This window comes from Ochotona curzoniae, unplaced genomic scaffold, assembly GCF_017591425.1.
Source record: "Ochotona curzoniae isolate NIBS_2020 unplaced genomic scaffold, NIBS_Ocur_1.0 scaffold_274, whole genome shotgun sequence".
NCBI classification, from domain to species: domain Eukaryota; kingdom Metazoa; phylum Chordata; class Mammalia; order Lagomorpha; family Ochotonidae; genus Ochotona; species Ochotona curzoniae.
The window spans coordinates 8623140-8645152 of NW_024467101.1; the positions used below are offsets into that span (position 1 = coordinate 8623140).

Below are 22013 nucleotides of genomic sequence, written 5' to 3' on the forward strand. Positions count from 1 at the left end.
AAATGCAGTCACCTTAGAAATAAGTCTCTCACACGTGCATGACCTACAGTTTATTTTATATATGTCATCTCACATGAAGCTCCAATCATTTCAGGAAGGCAGAGCACATGATTCTTTGAACTGGACAAAAAAAGCTAATTTAACTGGGTCAAAGGCCTTGCTTGGGGATATACAAGCCAGCACTGGAGGGCAGGAATGAGCTTTGGGGCTGCAGAGCCCCTCTCACGTTTCCTTCCTGGGTACTCCTGTCCCTGTTCTCAGAGATCCAGTCTCGGGGAACTGAGGGAAAGTGAACTCTTCACAGTGCTGTGTGCACCCCACAGCAAGCCCCGGGGATGGTGGTCAGTCTGTCCCGGGTGCCACTAGCTCTGACTTGCACTGGAAAGCGTGGGCTCCAAGGCTCACAGGGGAAGACACGTCATGGAGTGCTCAAAGGGATTGCATTACTGGTCAACTGAGTGGATTTCCAGACCGTGTCCCACCCTTAGCTCTTCCCAGAAGCTGGGAGGAAAAGTTAGCTTGAAAAAGGATATTTGTTCTCAAATTCTTCTTTACTTTCAAGGCCACTTTAAAGTCCTTGTGGCTTGGTCATGCATTTTCCCTCTTACCAGAGAGACTTCATCACTTTCAGTTTGTAAGGAATCAGTCTGACATACAAATAGAGCCCTTGTTTATCATAGCTGAGGCTTCCGAACTCATGACAATTAATGATGGTGGCTCCCCTCTTTATCCACAGAGGATATGTTCCAAATCTCCTGGTCGACGCCTGAAACCACACAGGAATGACTCCATGTGTATTGTTTATTTCCTATACACATACATGAGTGGGTCTTCGGAAAGTTCATGGAAAATGTGTGTCATTAAAAAAAAAAACAACTAAGCATGCATTTCAAAATATTTTTGCCACCAAAATAAACTTACTTACTATTCCCACAAATTTCTGAAGTATTCTTACATATACAAATTTATTGCCTTTTCTGTCTGAACTAAATACTTAACATGCACTGTGGCTATAGCTCTTCAGGCCGAAATGCGACAGCAAGCCTCACATGAATTTTTTGGGTGGAAGACTAATTCTTATTATATATCTTAGCAACCCTAGCATATGATTGATATATATAAATTATATATATCAATATTATATATATATAATTATATATATATCCTTAAGTAGAAAACATTCATCTCTTAAGAGCGGCACTTTGTGGTTTTTCTCCGGCATACCTGCATTGATAGCATCAGTACTCTGGAGCTTTGGGCCATTATAAAGTAAAATAAGGGTTACCTAATCATAAACATTGCAAAACTACAATAGTCAGTCTGTTACCAGGTGACTAGCAGGTAAGCAGCACACACAGGGCTGATGATAGAACTGGGATCTACTCAGTGAATTGTATACATTGGACTGTCAATAGGAGCCAAGGCAACGAAACTCATGTTCAGCCATACGCATAGATGAGTGTGCCCATTTTGCTGTTCTACAAAGAAGAATAACGGACAAGTTGAAAGAGAGAGAGAGAGAGAGAGAGAGAGAGAGAGAGAGAGAGGGAGAGAGAGAGAGAGATGGGAGCCCATGTGGCTCCAAAGACAGATGCTATCAATGCTGGCTTTCTAGGTCCTTGGGAGGCAGCAGCTGGGTTGGGTTTTATGACATAATATTTATCCCAATAAATTCCTTAAGCTCAGGTTACTGAGGTCTACTCCTGGCTATCAAAGACAGAAGGCATGACCATCATGGTCAAAACTCAAGCCTGAAGATGAATCTTCAGAAAGTAATTCACGTGAGAATCAGCCCTGCGGTTGCCATGTTTTCTATTCCAGTGCTGATAAAACTAAAATACGTGTTTTACAAAAACAGAGCCAAGTTCTAAATGACTCTTTCCATGACTCTGCAGAACTCCTTCCCCCCCCCCCTTTTTCCTGGTAAATAAAATCCACAGATTCAGAAATGATGCCATTTTCTGATGTCACCCAGCATGCATCAGCAACAGAAGCAGGACTGCAAGCGGAGCAGCTAGGCCCCAAGCTGGCATGCTGGTATGGTATGCGAGCTTAGTTTAATTCACTGCACCTCACTGTCAGCCTCTGTTTTTTTTTTTTTTTTTATATTTATTTTTATTGGAAAGTCAGATTTATAGAGAAGGAGATACAGAGAAAAAGATCTTCCATCTGCTGGTTCACTCGTTAAGTGGCCACAGCAGCCAGAGTTGAGTTGATCCAAAGCCAGAAGCTTCTTCTGGGTCTCCTGTGTGGGTGCAGGGCCCCAAGGTTTTGGGTCATCCTCTATTGCTTTCCCAAGATACAAGCAGGGAGTTGGATGGGAGGTGGAGCAGCCAGGACATGAACTGGTGTCCATATGAGGTCCCAATGGATGCAAGGCGACTAGGTTTTTGTGCCAGGCCAGTCCCTGCTTTTAAATGTCAGTTAACCTCATGCTGACATCACCTTCTGCCCCAGGACACCACGCTGGTGCCTGATTGGTTAACTTCTCCCATCCATGAGAACAAGAATCAAGTACACATACACATTAGATGATGCCACTGGTATGTCATTAGAAAACTAGGCATTCTGAACCCTTCGTTCAGAGCACTGACGGTCATCCAAATTCTGGGTCCCAGGGCCATAAGCACATTGTGCTTGTCCTGTCCATCTGTAACTTGCTTTCCAAATCTGACAGTTACTACCTGAGTTCAGGTCCTAATCACAATATGGTTCCCCTGCCGCCTCTCTAACTTTATTTCCAAACATGAACTCTTCTTTTCAGCTACTCTGACTCTTCATGCAGCCTCACACGTGCCTCTGAATCTCACACCAAGACCCTCAAATAAATATAATAAGCACAACTTTTGCTTCTCCTATGAAATTCTCCCTTTAGGGGTTGTCATAAGAATTCCCAAGGATCCTGACCTGGCCCCCCTTCAGCCCCTGCAAATGGCCTGAATGTGCCACAGCAGTTTTTTTTTTTTTCCCCTGGTAGGAATTCCTTCTCTAAAACATGATTTCTGGTGATTTAAAATAGAAGATGGGTATTTGAGCCGAAGGCCACTGTTCTCCTTCATAAGCATGCATCTTGCTCCCACCTTTAGAGTAGGAATCAATTACCCCTTCTCCTAGGTCTGGGCTGGCCTTGTGACTTATTGTGATCAGTAGAACGCGGTGGACTTAAAGGACTGGCGGCGTCTGCTTCCTATCTATGGAGGAAGTCACCACCGTATCAGGAGGCTGAACACCCCTTGAGAGAGAAGATGCTGGGCTGAGAGAGGCCTGAAGCCATCTTGGACATCCTGGTCCCAGCATCACTCACAACTGCATGCAGGCATCTGGTGGAGCCAGGGTGAGAATTACAGCACAGCGGACCAGCTGAAACTCAGCCAGCTCCCAGAAATGAAAGAAATGGTAAACTCTGGCTGGTTTAGGTTATTATGGTGTGGGTGCTTTGCTAGGCACCAATGACCAACTGAAACACCTTACTTGATAAAAGGTCAGTCCAAATTTAAGGGGAATGGCAGTGCAGCTATGCCCCTGAGAAGAAGAGCCCAGTTTGCTGGCTTGGACTTTGGTACCCGCCCCCCACCTCAGGGACACCACCACAAAACTTCCAGGCAAGCAGCCACAGAGTCATCTTCTACTCTTCTGTGGCTTCATCTCATATATTCCACTTGTCATCAAGCACTAGCTTCTTCCAAAATGCATCTTGGATTTAACCCTTCCAGTCTTTATCTCATTGCTGCCATCAAAGCCCAGGCACTTACCCTTCATTTAGAAATTTACACCCAGCCTCTTCTTCCCAAAACTTCCCTCTTCTAATGTACCCTGAAAATGGACAGTGGGCTCACCTGCCTTCGCCAAGGCTTTGAGCACATGAGCTCTGCTCGGTCACCTTCAGCTTTTTGCTACTCCAGGAAACCTGGATTCTCATTTACACACATGCTGTTTCCATACCCTTCCTCCAAGCCTCGATCATGCTGTCCCCTGAGCTGGTGTGCCTGGACCCACACGGGCCCCAGTCACTTGACTCCTTACCCTCAAGCCCTTGCAGTATGCTTCCTCATAATGCAGTACTCATTTATGTAGCTGTGCTAGCTTCCAGTTTTATCCTATGTTTATAGCTCAGATTCCTAATTACATCATAAGATTGAGGGGGCTGAATCTTCCGTGTCTGTGCATTCCTTAGAGCCAAAAGTGCTGGTGGAAAGATATTCAGTGGCGTCACCCTTTCTGATCTGAATGATTTCTCCATTTTATGATACGAACGTATTGTATACTACTGTGCTCTTAAAACACTTTGTTTCTGTCACTAAGGAAAATGTCCATTGGGTTTCAGCAACTCTATTTTTTTTAATATGGAAAATTAAGTAATACCCATTGCCAAACAAAATAAAGCAACAATAACACCACCACCACCAACAAAAAAACAACAGTCAAGTCTGTGCCAGATCTCAAAGCATAAAACTGCACAATAAGCACAAATGCAGGGGCCTCTTGTGTCCAGTGCCATAGCAGGCACCAGGGAATGGACGCTGCAGCAGCTCAGACCCAGCACAAAAACCCCAACAAAAAAAAAAGGAATGGATCAAAATAAAAAGCAGGTTATGCTAACACAAGAATATGCCAATGGTAGTCCACTCGCTGGGAAAAGCTCACCACCACAATACCTGCTGGGACTTTCATGCCTACCAGGACCCAGGTCCCTGGACCCTTGTGCATTTGATTAGCTTAATCTTCAGCATCACCCTGGAAGGCATAGATGAGGAAGCCCAGGCTCTGAGGGGAGTCATTTGGCCTAAAGCTATTCAGGGAATAATGATTCAAACTCAAGCCGTGTGACTCTGAAGCCTCTGAAGCCGCATTCTTTCCACTGCCTTGTGTTGTCTCCTTTGGAGAGAGACATGACTTCAGGACATCAAGGAAGAATATTTAGCAAGCACCTGTTATGGCCTCCTCCGGGCTTGGAATGGCACAAGATTGTTGAAATATATTGCTCTTTTTAGTGGCTGCCAAGGAGAGTCCTGAGGGGAAAAAAAGGCGCCATAAATTCCATCAGCACCTTCCACAAAACACACACAAGCCCAGGGAAATGAGGGTGCCTGCAGCTTCCACAGAAATCCTGCAGTCCCTCCTCCTCCACAGAAATCTCAGGGCGAGACTCCAATTCCTGCCTTTGCACAGTTAGTCTAGTCGGAAAAACAAAACTAATCATGGGAAGTGAGAGTAAACATTGCAACAGAATTTTGACCACGCTCATCTGGGTACGCTATTAGCGATCCATTTAACAAAGACATTAAGTAGCTGTAATTGAAAGGCAGAAGTGAGTTGAAAAAAAAAAAAAAAAAACTAGCCTGCATGATTTACATCATTAATGTCCCCTTCAATATTACTTAGGCTATTGGTTAAAGTGAAGGGTTTCATTCTTAGATACAAAGTGTCAACAGTGTATACAGAGGTGTCAAAGAAGAACTTCAGTCCACAGCATGGCACTGCAAGAGACCCCCAGAAGCTGCTGACAAACTGCCTCATGCACGGGGTCCAAGAGAGGGGACCCCTTTCTCAGCCGACAACAGCTGAGCTGGGAACACCCGCAGAGACATGCTGGTGTGCTAGGGGGAAGCTCGGCAACTGTTCTGCTGAATAACCTCTCAGTCTGCTTTACTCCCAGGGAAGAAAAGAAAATGACTTAGAGCTAACAGCATCAACTGCAGACCCTCTGTCGCCACTGAGTTAATCCTTTGGTTTCCATGATGTCAAAAAGGCGATCTTAATAATACGGCATACTATCAGAATTTCAACCTTTAATTCCCAAACAATCCACAGAGAAAATTCTGAAGAATGCTCTCCACAGCGGCCCAGATCCACCAGGGCCTCTAATTTCAAGGAAATAAAGACAATGGAGCTCTTAAGAATGAGAAGGAAAAGGCACTGGTCATGCTATCAGGACCCCTAGACTTCAAGCCTGCTTGGCTCAGAGTACAATCCTCATCAATTTAGTGAACTGGGGCTGGTGCCCTGTCACAGCATGCTAAGCTTCAGCCTGCAGTGCCAGTATCCCAAACGGGCATCAGTTCAAGCCCCCATTATTTTATTTCTGATCCAGCTCTGCACAAATGGCCTGGAAAAGCAGAGAAGGATGGATCAAGTTCTTGGAACCCTGCACCCATGTGGGAGAACTAGAAAAAGCTCTATGCTCCTGGCTTCAAACTTGCCCAGCTCTGGATGTTGTGGCCATTTGGGGAGTGAAACAGTAGATAGAAGATATCTCTCTCTCCTCTCTAACTCTGCCTTTCAAATAAAAAAACCCATATATGTAAAATCACTAAACCAACTAATCTCAATGTTTTCATCTAAAAAATGGAGTAGAACATACCACCCACTTCACAGGATTGTGGGGAAGGTTAAGAGAGATAGTACGAATACGGAGGTAACAAACCACAGCTGGAACATACTAACACTCAGGGCTTCACAAAGAGGGTTAGTATTATTCATGACCATAATAACTTCACTCCAGAAATAAGGCAAAATTGGCCCAAAACAGGCAGGCTGCATCCCTGCTGAGTCTATCAGGCAGTTGCTAGGGTATGTGGATGAAAACAGTGCGAGAATTTTTCTTCAACCATGTTCATCAGATACATGAGCAGCACATCATTTAGTCAGGCTCCAGGGGCTGAGGTTCAGCTTGCTTGGGAGGAGCCCAAGTACCACAAGGACCAACAAAAGGGATTTCCAAAGACCTAAAGCCAGAGACTGCTCCCCATCCAGGCCCTAGCCAGGGTACCACTGAGCTCTAACTTTCCCCTCTGCTTTTCCTCTTAACCAGATCACTTCAAGGCCAGTGTTAGAGCTCTGAGAAGGTTGTCAAAAGCCCACCAAACAAAACAAAACAAACCTGAAATAATATTTGATTTTTCCATTTTGGAACACTGAGGTCAAATATGTAAAAGTTTGTGCCAAATGAAATTAAAAGATAAGTTTATTTCAAGGGTGTGAAAAATTCTGAAGCCCATGCATAGTTTCTTAATACCTACTTCTTTTTTAAACTACTATGCCAGGTCTTCTTTATACCTACTTCTATCAACATTTTGAAGTTCCTAGTAGATGCTGAATTTCAGGGTTCTTTTTTTTTTTTAACCAAAATAAGCTTATGTTTAAATTCCATTTTTCTACAAACTTGCTGAAGTACTCTCCTATTATGAATTAGAAGCATACTAAATGGTTCACACCATTTTGCTATAATCGTCTCTCCTGGAACCTAGTTTCAATGACCTGACACAAATCAAATCCTATTGGTCCAAATCGCATTTTATAAGTACAAGCTAAAGATGATCTTTCTGAATACAAGTGCCCACAACGAAATGCCCTCTTCACCATGCCTGAAAGAATGACAGGGGCTGGTTCTCAAAGGCCATCTTTGTGTAGGACAAATGGACCGAGGAAAATCTGTTTTCCTCTCCCCCTGCTGCTGTCGATAACCAGAACTAAATGAATGTTCTTCATGTTAGAAATCTGATGAAGCTGACCAAGCTGAAGCTCATTCTTTTGATCTTCCCTGTCTTCTCAATTTTGGGACTGAGCGAGGGCACACGCAGGTTGGAAGCACAGTGAGGCTGGGGCTAACTGCCAGTGGGTGGTAACACTCGCAAATTTGAGTTCTGAAAGGTGAGGACCGGAACTGAGGCACAGGGTAGGGGGTTGATTCCTTGAGGAATCAGAATCCAGACAGCTCTTCTAGCAAGGAGCAAGGGCCACTTTACGTCTTTGTGTCACTTTACACATATACAAGCCTCCTGGGGAGTGAATCAATGGATGGAAGATCTTCCTCTCTGTATATCTGACTTCCCAATAAAAAGCAAATACATATATATAAATTATACTTATGTATAAATACATTTATTTATTTATTCCTGGAGCCACCCAATGGTGCACGGGCTAATTCTCCGCCTGCGATGGCAGTATCCTGCACAGACACTAGTTTGAGTGCCAGTTATTCAACTTCCAATCTGGCTCCCTGCTAATGGCCTGGAAAAGCAGCAGAGGATGGCACACACATGGGAAACCCAGAAGCAGCTTCAAAGGCTGAAGAAACTGGGCTGTGAGTTAGTATCACACATAAAAGCCCAGAATATTATATGGTAATGTGGACAAAAATTATACCAGCTTTACCTGGTACTTCATGGATTATTTGCTGAATATTGTTATTCAGTACACCAGATCAAGTCCAAGCGTTAATAAGCAATATTATTATTTAGTTTCACTGAAAGTTGAGCCCCCACCAAAAAAATTCCTCTCTATCCATGAAGAAATTAACCAAGAGAAAGGCTTCATTGGGCTTACCCACCAAGGGAAAACACATAGAACAAGATGATAAGGAATGGGCATTCCTGTTCTTGAAAAGCCTCAACAAGAGAAGTGAAAGGAGCCACCGTTGTGGCTTAGCAAAGGAAAAACTGCTGCCTGTGGCTCTGGCATCCCGGATGGGCACTGGTTTGCATCTCAGCATGTCCACTTCCGATCCATCTCCTTGCAAATGCACCTGGGAAATCAGTGGAGGATTACCCAACTCCTTGGGTCCCTGCATTCACCGATGACAGTTGCAGCCATTTGAGGAGTGAACCAGCAGTGGAAAGACCGCTCTGTCTCTTGCCCCTACTTCTCAACACAGCCTTTCAAACATATAAACGAGTCTTTCAAAAAGAGGAGAGAAAAGTGAAAGTTCTCTGGGCCAAGCCCACTTAGCAAAATGTACCAGCCTGAAGCACCTGCCCTCTTGTGGTGCCTCCCACACTGCATTCTTAGTATTCAAGGCCCTACAAGGCATCAGATCCTATACTGAATTCTCACTCTGACAAGCAGGAATCTCGCAGTATTTCCAGTAGACACCATCCTCATGCTCGGCCACGTAGCACCAGGGGCTCACATCTCCATCTGGGTTTCTGTGGGGAAAAGAATATAGTCAATAATATCATGTAGTTCAGACAAGCAGATCAGTGTTTTTCAGTTTATGGAAAAAACAAAAACAAAAAACAAAACAAAAAAACACAGTTCTCTACCCTTTATATTGTATGCATTTCAGTGCTCTCATCAATAAAAATGGTATTACTCCAAGAATAGATCTGTCAACACTGATATACATCCCAGTTGCAGGAAGTGACAAAAGATGGGGGATGTTGAGACAGACTCATTATGATGTAATTAGGACAACTGGACACTAAACCAGTCATGCCAAACAGCATGGGCATCTTGAATGTGGACATGATTTTAGTTGGTGAATGAACACTGCGTATTTGCAACATGCAGAGAAGAATATGAACTGACATTAAGTAATCAGGGTAGCAATCTGATAATTAGAGTCAAAGGCCCCAAAAATATGAAAACCCGTTATGCGGCAATTTCCTCTTTAGGAACTTATTCTCAGGAAAGGTCACCTACAAGGATGTTTATTAGGGCCCAGGCACTGTGGCCTAGTGGCTAAAGTCCTCACCTTGTATGCACCGGGATCCCATATGGGCCCCGGTTCTAATCCCAGCAGCTCCACTTCCCATCCCTTTCCCTGCTTGTGGCCTGGGAAAGCAGTCGAGGACAGCCCAAAGCTTTGGGACCTTGCACCTGTGTGGGAGACCTGAAAGAAGCTCCTGGTTCCCGGCTCCGGATCAGCATAGCATTGGCCGTTGCGCTCACTTGGGGAGTGAATCATCGGACGGAAGATCTTCCTCTCTGTCTCTCCTCTTCTCTCTATATCTGACTTTGTAATAAAAATAACTAAATCTTTTAAAAAAATGTTTATTAAAGTATTTCTATTTAAAAAAAGAGCCTCTTTTCTCTCCTCCTTCCAGGCTCCCTTCCCCTCTTCCTCTTCCCCTGTTCCTGCCCCGCTTGAATAAACCTCCTAAGATACCTCGTTGCGTCTGGTATTTTCAGCTCATGGTAAAGAACCAGGTTGTGGGAATTAGCTGCGTGTAAAATATCATAATATCCTATGAACTAGAACTCCAACCCTTTTTAAATAACTAACACAAATTAAATATCTGATCATAAGTGACTAAATAAACATGGCATATCCAGACGGGGGAATGTTAGACAAGAGGGCAAATCTGATAGATAGAAGCCTCTAATCTTACCTAAAGGTACAATACATATATATATTTTTAATTGGAAAGTCCGATATACAGAGAGGAAGATCTTCTGTCTGCTGATTCACTCCCCAAGTAGCCACAACAGCCGGAGCTGTGCCAATCTGAAGCCAGGAACTTCTTCTGAGTCTCCCATGTGGGTGCAGGGTCCCAAGGCTTTGGGCCATCCTCCACTGCTTTTCCAGGTCACAAGCAGGGAGCTGGATGGGAAGCGGAGCCACTGGGATATTAATGGGAAGACTTTAGCCACTACTAGGCTACCCCCAAACCCTCTCAAATCGCTTGAATAAATAAAAACATTTGAAAGTACATCATTCTAGAAGATGGGACTGTTGATTTTTTTCTTTCTGGATTTCTTTCTTTTTACCTCAACATAGGCCAATTTTAATTTTAAAACCTTAAAAAAAAAAAACCCATAGTCTCTACTGGTAATTTTTCGTGAGGATCTGACTGGTCAACTCACATTTAAGAAAAATGGATCCTTTTTCGTCAAACTACTAACTCCCCTGCCCCATCCCACCCTCTGCCGCCAACAGAGAATTACAAAGAAAACGGTGCCAAAGAGTCTCAAGAACCTGTAGTTCTGTTCTCCCAGTGCCAACTTTGGATAGGAAAACAACCTGTTTAAAAGATTTACTTGGCATTTTTTAAATGGATGGTGGCTTGGGCTTTTCAACTCAAGAGATGGCACGACAGACAGGCTACACTGCTGGAGCAGATCAAAACTGGGCTATTGGACACATAGAAAAGCCTCATCTCTCTTCACAGCTTTCCAAGCCCCTTCCATTCAGACTCAGAAACCTGACACTCTGGTTAGGCCGGAAATGGACATAAAGACCCTGCAGTCCCGGGTGTTTTGGAGCAGCCCCTATCAGGCCTGTGGTGGGATAAGCCTATTGTGGGATCCAGAAGATAAGCTTCCATCAGGCACAAAGGACCCTTTTATTTCTTGTGCCCAAAGGCAGGTGCCAGCGCCAGCCCTGCTCTTCCCCAGTCTCTGCCTCCCCCTCTAATCCAGATACTTTGAGCCCAGCCCAGAAGCGCCTTCCCATCACTTGCCAACTCTCAGACATCTCAAATGGGATGGATCTGAAAAAAAAAAAGTCACACAAGACAAACACAGGTGTCGGGTGTCAGCAGAGAAATCAAAGCTGGGAGGGGGAGACTTGTACAAAGTCCTTCTTTAAACAGTATTTCACTGTCATTTTCTGCCTATTTGGTGTTCCTCTTTGATGTAGTATTGGGTGAGGCCCTTAGAAAACAACTGTTTATTATCGATGTCAAAAACTATTCAGAGAAGCATCACAATAGCTTAATAAAGAACAAGTAAATTTATCCTTCTTTTGCTTGCTTACTTGGTTTTAGCACTGCTTTAGCACTGTCTCAGCCTGGGCTCTGATGTGATAATAATCAAGGGGGAGTTTCAGCCTCTCCCCTTTTTGAAGTATAAACTGGTAATTCAGGTCTGGTACATTCCTCCAAATCAAAGGGTAGGGCTGCAGGGCCGGGGTAAGGTTCCTGTGGCTCCCACTTCTTCCTTAATGGATATTTACTAGTGAGAATCTAGGAGCCCAGGAGTAGACAGGGGTACTAATCTACTAAGGAAAACAAAAATGCTTTTCATATAAATTATGCCTCACTGGGAACTTTACCTTGAAGTCAGACTCTACAACAGAAGTTCTTCTAAGAAGAGTATCTTGATAGGAAGCAAAGTAATAGAATAAACTAAGAGACAGCAAGAAAATAAGCAACTACATACAACCAAAAACAAACATTCCTTTCTCTTCCTAAACGTTCTTTCCAGCCCAATTCAACCCTTCTTAAAAACTACCGGAAGGTAATAAACCAGAGAGAGTGAGACCTTTTTTTAAAAATATATAATATTTATACCAAAAAAAATGTCAAATTAACAAGTAGAACTTAGAAAAAAAGAACAGCATGTAAAAAACTGTTTAGGGGTTGGTGTTATGGTGTAACGAATAAAGCTGTCGCCTGCAATGCCAGCACCCATAAAGATGCAGGTTTGAGTTCTGGTGGCTAAGGCGCCTGGGAAAGCAGCAGCAGCACAGGATGGCCCACGTGTCTGGACCTCTGTCGCCACATGGGAGACCTGGAGGAAGCTCCTGGCTCCAGCCTGACTCAGTTCTGGCTACTGAGGCCTTCCAGGGAGTCAGTCAGCGGATGCAAGATGTCTCTTCTCTCCTCTCATTGTGAAAATGCTTTTCAAATAAATAATATTTTAAAAATTTTTAAAAATTGTTTAATGAGCATATGAAGCCTTAAAAAAAATTTTTTTAAAGATTTTTTTAAAATTTTTATTGGAAAGGCTGATATACAGAGAGGAGAGACAGAGAGGAAGATCTTCCGTCCGATGATTGACTCCCCAAGTGAGTGCAATGGCCGATACTATGCCGATCCGAAGCCAGGAGCCTCTTCCGGGTCTCCCGCACAGGTGCAGGGTCCCAAAGCTTTGGGCCGTCCTCGACTGCTTTCCAGGGCCACAGGCAAGGAGCTGGATGGGAAGAGGGGCTGCCGGGATTAGAACCGGCACCCATATGGGATCCAGGGTGTGCAAGGTGAGGACCTTAACCACTGCGCCACCACGCCGGGCCCTTAAAAAATTTTTTTTAATTAATGTATTTTACTTATTTGAAAAAGAGAAACGGGCAGGCAGGCAGGAAGGCAGCCAGAGGTCATGCATGTATCAATTCATTCCTAAACACCCTCAACAGCTGAGGCTGTGAGCCTGGGACTCCATGGGTGGTGGTATGTGAGCCATCACCTATTACCTCCAAGGGCACACACTGGCAAGAAGCTGGCATTAAGGAGTGGAGCTTGGATCTGAACACAATATAGGAATATGAGCATCTCAAGTTGGCATCTTAAGCACTACATCAATCAAGTACTTGCTCCCGTGTATGTAATTTCAATTACAGCAAAAATAATAAAACATGAAATAGCACATGTACAAATTAATTCTGGGAGCTGGAACTTGGTTGCGGGGAGGGTTTTAGGAAAAGAGGTAAAATGGAAGACTTTACACAAGCAATCTAAGTATATTTGTGTATATGCACACACATATTCAGTAGTGTTTGAGAAATCTTTTCGGAATAAGTTGTTTGTATTCATATCATAATAAATGGAGAACTACAGCAATAGCAAATATGAGGAATGTCAGTTGACGTAGGTGTAGGCAGAGGAAAAGGAAGATGCTGAAGGTACTAGCACAAAGAAAACATGGGCTAGAGATCTGACAACTTCAAGACAACTTGAAGGGCCCTTGAGTGTCAGCCAGGGTATACAGAGGATAAAAGACAAATAGTCACATACGTGTTGATTCAGCTGGATCAACAGTGCCACATGGTTGCGACGGCAATGCACTGCAGGAACTGGGATGTGGCATGGAGCTCAGAGTGGAGTTCCACAACCACTGTGATCTGTCCCAGTGGCTCAAGCAGTGGCTTCTGTATCTGTCCCAGTAACAATGACATTTAACATACTGCTGGGAGTAAGAAAGTAAAATGTGGGATTGGCACCGTAGCCTGGAGGGTTAAGCCACTGCTGGTGACACTGGCACTTCATATGGGCACTGGCTCAAGTCATGGCTGCTCCACTTCTGAAATTCAGCTCTCTGTTATTCTGTCTGGGAAAGCAGCAGAGCATGGCCCAAGTGCTTAGGCACCTTGGTACCCATGTGGGAGATTCAAATGGAGTTGGCCTGGCTCAGTCCTGGCTGTTTTAACCATTTGGGGAGTGATCCAGCTGATGAAAGATCTTTTTTACTGCCTTTCCCTCTCTCTGAATTTCCGCATGTAAAATAAATTCTTTTTTTTTAAAAAAAGGAGCGAAAACATACAACCAGAAGTGCTTAGAATCTGTTCTAGCTCCTAAGTATCAGTGATTTTTTTTTTCTTTTAAAATTTGTTTTAAAGGTAGAATCATTTTTAAAGGTAGAGTTTTAAAAATTGTTCCAAAGGTAGAGTTATGGATAAAGAGTGGGGGAGAGAGAGACAGAACTCTTTCATCCACTGGTTTACTTTTCAAATGGCTGAGGCTGAGTCTCCCACATGGATGCAGGGGCCCAAGGACTTGAGCCATCCTCCACTGTTTTTCAGGCCATCAGCAGGGGCTGGATTGGAAGTGACGCAGACAGGACTGGCACCCAGATGGGGAGCTGGTGATATAGGTGGAGGGTTACTGTTGTTGAGTTACTGTGCTGGCCCCCACACCAGTGTTTCTTAACTGTGTCAATCATAGATAAGTTTGAGAATCTGACTACAGCCACTGATCATCTATCCAGGAAATGATGGATATCATTTGAAGCACCATGCATGTCAGATTAAGAGCCTCTGCTACAGTCAGACAGGAAGCGAAAAGCAATGAAACGGGGCCTGGCTAAAGTTCTCTCCTTGTACACGCTGGGATCCCATATGCGCTCCGGTTCTAATCCCAGCTCCTCTGCCTCCCATCCAGCTCCCTACTTGTGGCCTGGGAAAGTAGTCAATGATGGTCCCAAGACTTGGGATCCTGCACCCACATGAGGGACCTGGAAGAAGTTCCTGGCTCCTGGCTTTGGACTGGCTCATCTCCAGCCATTGTGGCTACTTAAGTAGTGAATCAGCAGATGGAAGATCTTTCTCTCTGTCTGTACTTCTCTCTGTAAATTTTACTTTCCAATGAAAAAAAAATTCTTAAAATAAAAAAAGAAAGAAAGAAAAAGAAAGATAGATCAAAGAAACAGCTTAGTCTTGGGCCTGGCGGTGTGGCCTAGCAGCTAAGGTCCTCGCCTTGACTGCGCCAGGATCCCATATGGGCCCCGGTTCTAATCTTGGCAGCTCCACTTTCCATCCAGCTCCCTGCTTGTGGCCTGGGAAAGCAGTCAAGAACGACCCAAAGCCTTCGGACCCTGCACCTGTGTGGGAGACCTGGAAGAGCTCTGGGATCCTGGCTTTGGATCGGCATAGCACTAGCCATTGCGCTCACTTGGGGAGTGAATCATCGTATGGAAGAGCTTCCTCTCTGTCTTTCCTCCTCTCTGTATATCTGACTTTGCAATGAAAATAAAATAAATCTTGTAAAAAAAAAAAAAGAAAAAAGAAACAGTTTAATCTGCAGTACATAAATAAATAGCACCGAATTTGATGGATTTGCTCCTAGAGCAAGATTTTGCAGGACCAAAAGCAGGACGAGAGTTGGGGTCGCAGATGGGCAGGCCAATCACATCCCTGGCTCTGAGGAAGCTGTGTTTGTCTGTGTGCTGTCCTCTGGTGATAGGGTCAACCTTTTTTCCCAAAGGGAAAAGTAGGGGATCACCTGGAAAGCAGAGTTGTGTAAGCCAGCATCTAACAAGCAACCAGAAAAGCACTGACAGAGAGGCATGGGAGAAAATGCTTTAAAACTGTGACAAGAAAAGCCTTCTGAGTTGGCCAGAAGGAGACAAAGAAGCTTCCCCCGGTTGTGAATGGGACTGGAAAGGGATGGAAGAGGCAACCAGAGATGCCTGGCAATACAGAGTGGCCCCACCTTACCTGCAATAGTTATGGTCACCCAGGCCCCCCTCCCCGTTGGGATATTTCAGAGTGTTGTAGGGATGCTGGAAAGTCTCGTTCCAGAACAGGCATGGCTTCCCGCCTTGCAGCGCTGTCCAGTTCTGTGTTCCCCTGTAATCCGCACCATTGGCTGTGAAACACTCTAGGAAAAAGAAAAGACACAGCACGCTAATTTGCTGGCAACATTTATAGTCTCCTCCCTCTTGGGTAGATGTTGTATTTGTTTTCTTTGGACGAAGCTGGAGATGGATGATGTCTTGCTAGATCCTGGACACAGTGTAATTTAAACAGTGCCAGGGCTACATCCACCTGAAATTAGGTACTCTATCTAAACTCTAGGCTAATCTTGGCACGAGCTTGTCTACAGACACTAGAGCATTGGCTCAGAAAATATACATGTCCCAGCTGGAAACATAAACAGGGAGTGGACATGCACCAAAAGTCCATGAAGTGAAGTGGAACACCCCACACTCAGAGTCAGTTGGTAGTGACCAGGCGTGTGGAATTCTGGGTGCTCAGAGGGGGTCAAGGCTCTGGCTAGAGTCTCTGGGTGGTAACTAAAACTAGGTTACCAGCTGTAACCAAGTTTTCCTCTCTAGTCTGAAAGGCAGCACTGACACTTGGATTTAATAAGGCCATGGGATACAGCGAGGTTTGGAATACCAATCACACGACTCCGGGAATGACTCACATTCCCTGTTAATGAAGAACAGTCCTCCCCATGCTGTTTGCGAGAGAGGTGCAACAAAACAGATGAGCGCCACAAAGGAGGAAAGGCCAAGCTTTCCTCTCATGCTTTTCTGGAACCTTCCAACAAGACATGTTGAAGATGGTCCCATGTAACCAAATGACAGATCCTTGCAGGTGCAACAGCGTGCTGCCCCACACTGCTTGCTAGATGCAGAGGGGGATGGGAAGGGAGGCTGCGGGGCCTTCCCCACACATATTGGATGCATTAAACCCACAGAGGTTCATGAGAAAGGCACAGTACAAAGAGCCATATTTTTAAATTAGCTTAGTTGAAACTGACAGATAGAAGCACTTCAAACACTTCTTGAAGATGTATCACCAGAAAACTGACATTCTGTGGCAGTTACACTAACATTCAGAGCTTTATTTCTTCCCTTTTCCTGGCCTGCACTGACCTCTAACTCCCAGGATTAAGGACTCTTAATGTGGTACATGCCTGGTCCAGCCTGTGCAAGTGGGTAATGGAAGCATGTCTACATTCTGAAAGATACCTTTTTTTGTGTTCAAAAACCATCTTCACAATATCTCTCTCCCAGGACCTCTCTCCTTCTGCTGTCAGAGTCCTGTGTTTTGTCTAGAATGCCACTGTTTTATGGGTAGCCAAAATAATCTGGAATTGCAAGCTATGTAGAAAATCCTAGCAATTTATCATGTTTGGGACGATGCTCATATGTTACTGGTAAGTGTGACTTACCATGGACCATCATGACCAAACCCAAGAGCCTGCACATTAACGATCATTGAAGCCTAGTTCAACCAACCAACCCCACTATTCAGCCCACACTCATACTGGCGGTGCTATCTCCTGTCCATCCAGGCCCTCCCCCAGTCCTGGTTCTCATGCTGACCAATGGAAGCTGCAGCCCATCAGAGAAATGTCCAGATTCCCTAATGGGCCCACTCCCCTTCCAGGATCTTGCCTTCTCCAGGTGGTTCTGCAGTCTAGCTTGACAGGATTTGCCCCCAGTTCCAGCACTTGGCAGCTAGTGCTGTATGCACTTATTCTGGCTCATGCATGAACCAGTGGATACAGTTGGTTAGTCCAGCCTGGCTCTCCCCTAACCCGGTTCACATGCAGGCCAAGAGGTGTTGTAGCCCTGCCCGACCTGGTCTGTTCTCAGTCCGTTCTCACACTCACCAGTGGGAGCAGTGGCCCAGCAGGGGGGTCTGTGCTGTCCCCCTTCCAGGCTCACACCCCTCCACCTGGGTTTCATGTGTACTGGTGAATGCTGTGACCTAGTCTGGCATGGCCCGCCTCACCTTGGCATTTGCCGCAGGAGCTATAACCTGGCCTGGTCCAGTCTGCACCCCATTCCAGCTCATGCTGGTGGGTGCTGCACCCCAACCTGGCCTGTCCTGTACTCCATGCTGATTCTCAGATCTGTCAGTGGGTGTTGTGAACTGGCTCAACTTGGCCTGACCCCTAGCCCAGCCCTCACTTTTACCTGGACTTTCTGCTGATCACCTAGCTGAGAGACCTTGGACAAATTACTATCACCACATCACTTGTTCTAGAGCATCTGCCTTGTGCCAATCTCTGTCCTAAGTGCTTTACAAACGTCAGTAGGCACCCAGTAGAAAGGTACTTAAATAGCCCCACTTTACAGATGAAACTGGGAGGCGGTCCTCACCCCATGCCCTCTTCTGCCTTGAGCTGAACCCCCAGGTGTCTTCTCTGTTTCTCACATCCTGCCCATCACCCTACTCATCAGCAAGTTCTGCTGACTCTGCGGTTGGCACTGTGGTGCCATGGGTTAAGCTGCTGCCTACAATGCTAATGCCTCATTGGAGTGCCAGCTACAGTCCGAGCTGCTCTACTTTCACTCTAGCTGCCTGCTATTCCTGGAAAAGTGGCAGCAGATGGTCTGATTGCCTGGGACCTTGCCACCCACGTGGGAGACATGAAGGAAGTTCTAGGCTGCTGGCTGTAGCCTGGTCCAACCCTGGCTACGTGGGGCCATTTGAAGAGTGAACCAGCAGATACAAGATACCTCTTTCTCAGTCTGCAAATTTGCCTTTGAAATAAATAAGTAAATTTGAAAGATATGTATCTTTCTATGTAAGAATATACACATATATAATCTTAAAACTGCCTTCTCCTTCCCCTTTCCGTCTTCAGTGTCACCTGTCTGGGCTTGTATATTCATCATTAGAGAATAATTCAGGTCTCACAGCCTCAACCTGTTCTCTTAAAATCCATTTTTCATGTTGACCTTTCGAGTTGTCTCAAGACCAGAGGTCCTCAGAAGAAAACCCAAACTGTTCCCAGGGGCCCCGGCAGCCGAGCCCTCCCTCCGCCACACCGGTCTGCTTGCTGTTCGTTGGACACCACGCTATTTCCTGTGTGAAGTGTTCTTCCCCTAACACTTCCCACCGCAGACAAAGTGTAACTTTCTCAAAAAACCTGTTCCCAACACATTCTCTTCTATTTATCTGCAGATCTGAGTATCCTTAGGTATTCCTGAAACCAATCCACAGCAAATATGAAGATATCTATATCTGCTATAATTGAGAGACAGAGAAATAGAGATAAGGGTAGCAGAGAAGGAAGTGGGAGGAGCAAGAGACCCAATGTCCTATCCCAGCTGTAGACTACAAGGAGACCTGGGACCCTGTATCTCTAAAAAGTTGTCTTTTTAGTGACTCTAGGACATAATCAGGCTAAGGAGTCACTGGATTAGATGATTCTAGAAACATCAGGCAAGTTCTTCCCAACTGCTAGAATTTAATTGCCATGTGTTTATATAGTTCTCTCCTGTCAGATCCTGCATATCAAACTACTATGATGACAGAAAAACCAAAAGCCAACAAAATAAAAAACACTGTGATGAATACCTTAAATATATACAATTAAGAAATGGCAAGGAGTCACCCAGGAGCCACCCTAATGGGAGGCCTTAACCATACGCAGCAAGCAACCTGCAGGACAAGTAGGACCATGTTCCCAATGGCTCAGGTGGCTTCATCTGTGACACAAGTGGAGGAGGCGGCCACTCCCACACGTGACAGTCCTCATGAGTGGGAATGAAATGGCAACTGAGAGTGGGAGCAGGAAGTGCAGGCTTGTTTGCTTCGGTCTAAGATCCCACCTTGCTCTCGATTCTACGGATGAAACTGAGGCAGAATTTTTAAATTTTTATTGGAAAGGCAGATATACAGAGAGGAGAGACAGAGAGGAAGATCTTCCATCCGATGATTCATTCCCCAAGTGAGCGCAACGGCCGATGCTATGCCGATCCGAAGCCAGGAGCCTCTTCCGGGTCTCCCACGCGGGTGCAGGGTCCCAAAGCTTTGGGCCGTCCTCAACTGCTTTCCCGGGCCACAGGCAGGGAGCTGGATGGGAAGCGGGGCTGCCGGGATTAGAACCGGCACCCATATGGGATCCCGGGTGTGCAAGGCGAGGACCTTAACCACTGCACCACTGCACCACTGCGCCGGGCCCCTGAGGCAGAATTTAAGGATCATTTTTTGAACCTGACTTGCCCTGTGTGTGTCAATTGTGGAAAAAAGATACGAGAAGCAGACGGGAGTAGCTTCCAGGTTATCTGTGCGTCTTGATTTCTTCAGAACAACAGGGTGTGTGCTCAGGAACAAGGTCCCTGCCGCCCTTATTTTCTGTTGTTATATAAAACTGATGTGGGCCCGGTGGTTGGAGTTCTTGCCTTGCGTGAGCTGGGATCCCATGTGGCCAACGGTTCTAATCCCAGTGGCCCTGCTTCCCATCCAGCTCCCTGCTTGTGGCCTGGGAAAGCAGTCAAGGACAGCCCAAAGCCTTGGGACCCTGCACCCATGTGGGAGACCCAGAGGAGCTGTTGGCTCCTGGGTTCGGATTGGCTCAGCTCCAGCCATTGTGCTCACTTGTGGAGTGAACCATTGGACAGAAGATCTTCCTCTCTGTCTCTCCTCCTCTCTGTATATCTGACTTTCCAATAAAAATAAATAAATCGTAAAAACAAAAACTGATGTAAGCTTTGCCCAAATAAGTAAAGAGTGGCCTGCATCTCTTACTAAAAAAAAAAAAATCACATGCAAAACTCTTCTAAGAAAATGAGTGAAGGCAACAGATCTAATGTCTAGGATATCAGTCATAGTTCATTTTACAGATATTGATTCAGGACTTACTATGCACCTGGCTGTATTCACAACACAGAGGTCACTGTGTTTATGGAACATCTATGCTAACAGGGACGCACACACCCCTAACAAACCCATGAAGACTGACATCAGACAGAGGCAGTGCTGTAAGGGAAAAGGAAGCGGAGTAAGGTGAGGGGGACAGTGGGAGATCTCTCGTAGACAGAGCAACTCAGGTAGGGCCTGGAAAAGAGAGGAGAGGAGAGGAGAGGAGAAGAGAGAAGAGAGGAGAAGAGGAGAGGAGAGGAGAAGAGAGGCGGAGGAAGAGAGGAAGCAAACACCATCAAGGCGTGGAAGAGAACTGCTGGCACAGGAAGCGGCAGGTGCAGAACCTGTGAACCCTCACACTGTTCTGGGCAGCTTGGGGACTGGGGTAGGGTGAACAATAGGAAAGGGTAGACAAGGCCAAAATGTGGGACATCTCAAGAGTTACGTACACTAGGTTTTGGCTTTGTTCTTGGGTGTGAGGGGAAGCCACTGGAGGGTGCTGCGTAGAGAAATGATGTGTTCCGACTTATCTTTGTAATGAAGTTGTCTAGCTTTTGGGTAGAGGAAGAATTACAGAAAGGCAAAGAGATGGATTATGGGGTTACTGTAGCAAGTCAGTTAGAAGGCAGGATGACAGCTGTGGAGTGGAGGGAAGCTCTCTCTCTCTCTCTCTCTTTCTCTCTCTCTCTCTATATATATACACACACACACATACACACATTTTAAACACCTATTTACTTGAAAGGCAAAGAGAGAGAGAGAGGGAAGGGGAGAGATTGATTTAGTCCCAAAATGGCTGAATTGTTTGAGGCTGGGGCAGATGAAAATCTGGAGCCTTGAACTCTATCTGGGCCTCCCCAGGCAGGAGCAGAGTACTTGAGCCACTTTCTGCTATTTTCCCAGAAAATTAGCAGGGAGCTGGACCAAAACAGAACAACCTGGACTGGATCTGGCCACCCTATGGGATACCGTATGGCAAGGGGAGACTTAACCTACTGTGCCATAACACCTGCCCCTCTAGATATATTTTGAAGATAGAGCCAAAAGCATTTGTTGGTTGGGCCTGGGACACAGAATTTGGGAGAAACAGGGATAGGATGGAAGACATCTAGGTCTCCAACGTGAGTAGCAGGAACCCAAGTAACTAGGCCATCACCTGCCTCCCAAGCATAGTACAGGAAGCTGAATCAGAAGGGCAGAGTGGCAGGATTTGAAATCAACATTCCAACATGAGATGTGGGAATCCCAGCAGGCAGTTTAACACATTGCACCACAATATCTGCTCCTAAAATTTTTCTGTACCTATTTTACTTATTATAAAGGGAGAGAGAGAACAAGAGAGATAGCAGAAGAGAAAAAGGGCAGGGGGAGTGAGAGAGAGATATTTTCCACTCACTGATTCAGTCCTCAAATGCCTGTGATAACAGGCTGGGCAAGGCTACAGCCAGGACTCAGGTCTCCCACACAAGTA

General features: G+C 45.4%; 1 protein-coding gene across 2 annotated transcripts in view; it reads right to left on the bottom strand.

Annotated features, from left to right (window-relative positions):
- The window catches only part of KREMEN1 (kringle containing transmembrane protein 1), a 60451-nt gene that overhangs the window by 24658 nt on the left and 13780 nt on the right, over nucleotides 1-22013 (bottom strand). For both annotated transcript variants that reach the window (XM_041003818.1, XM_041003819.1), the window contains exons 2-3: nucleotides 15650-15812; nucleotides 8833-8924 (exon numbers count right to left, since the gene is read on the bottom strand). In XM_041003818.1, the coding sequence (XP_040859752.1) occupies nucleotides 8833-8924; nucleotides 15650-15812 (255 nt within the window). The remainder of the gene's footprint in view (nucleotides 1-8832; nucleotides 8925-15649; nucleotides 15813-22013) is intronic.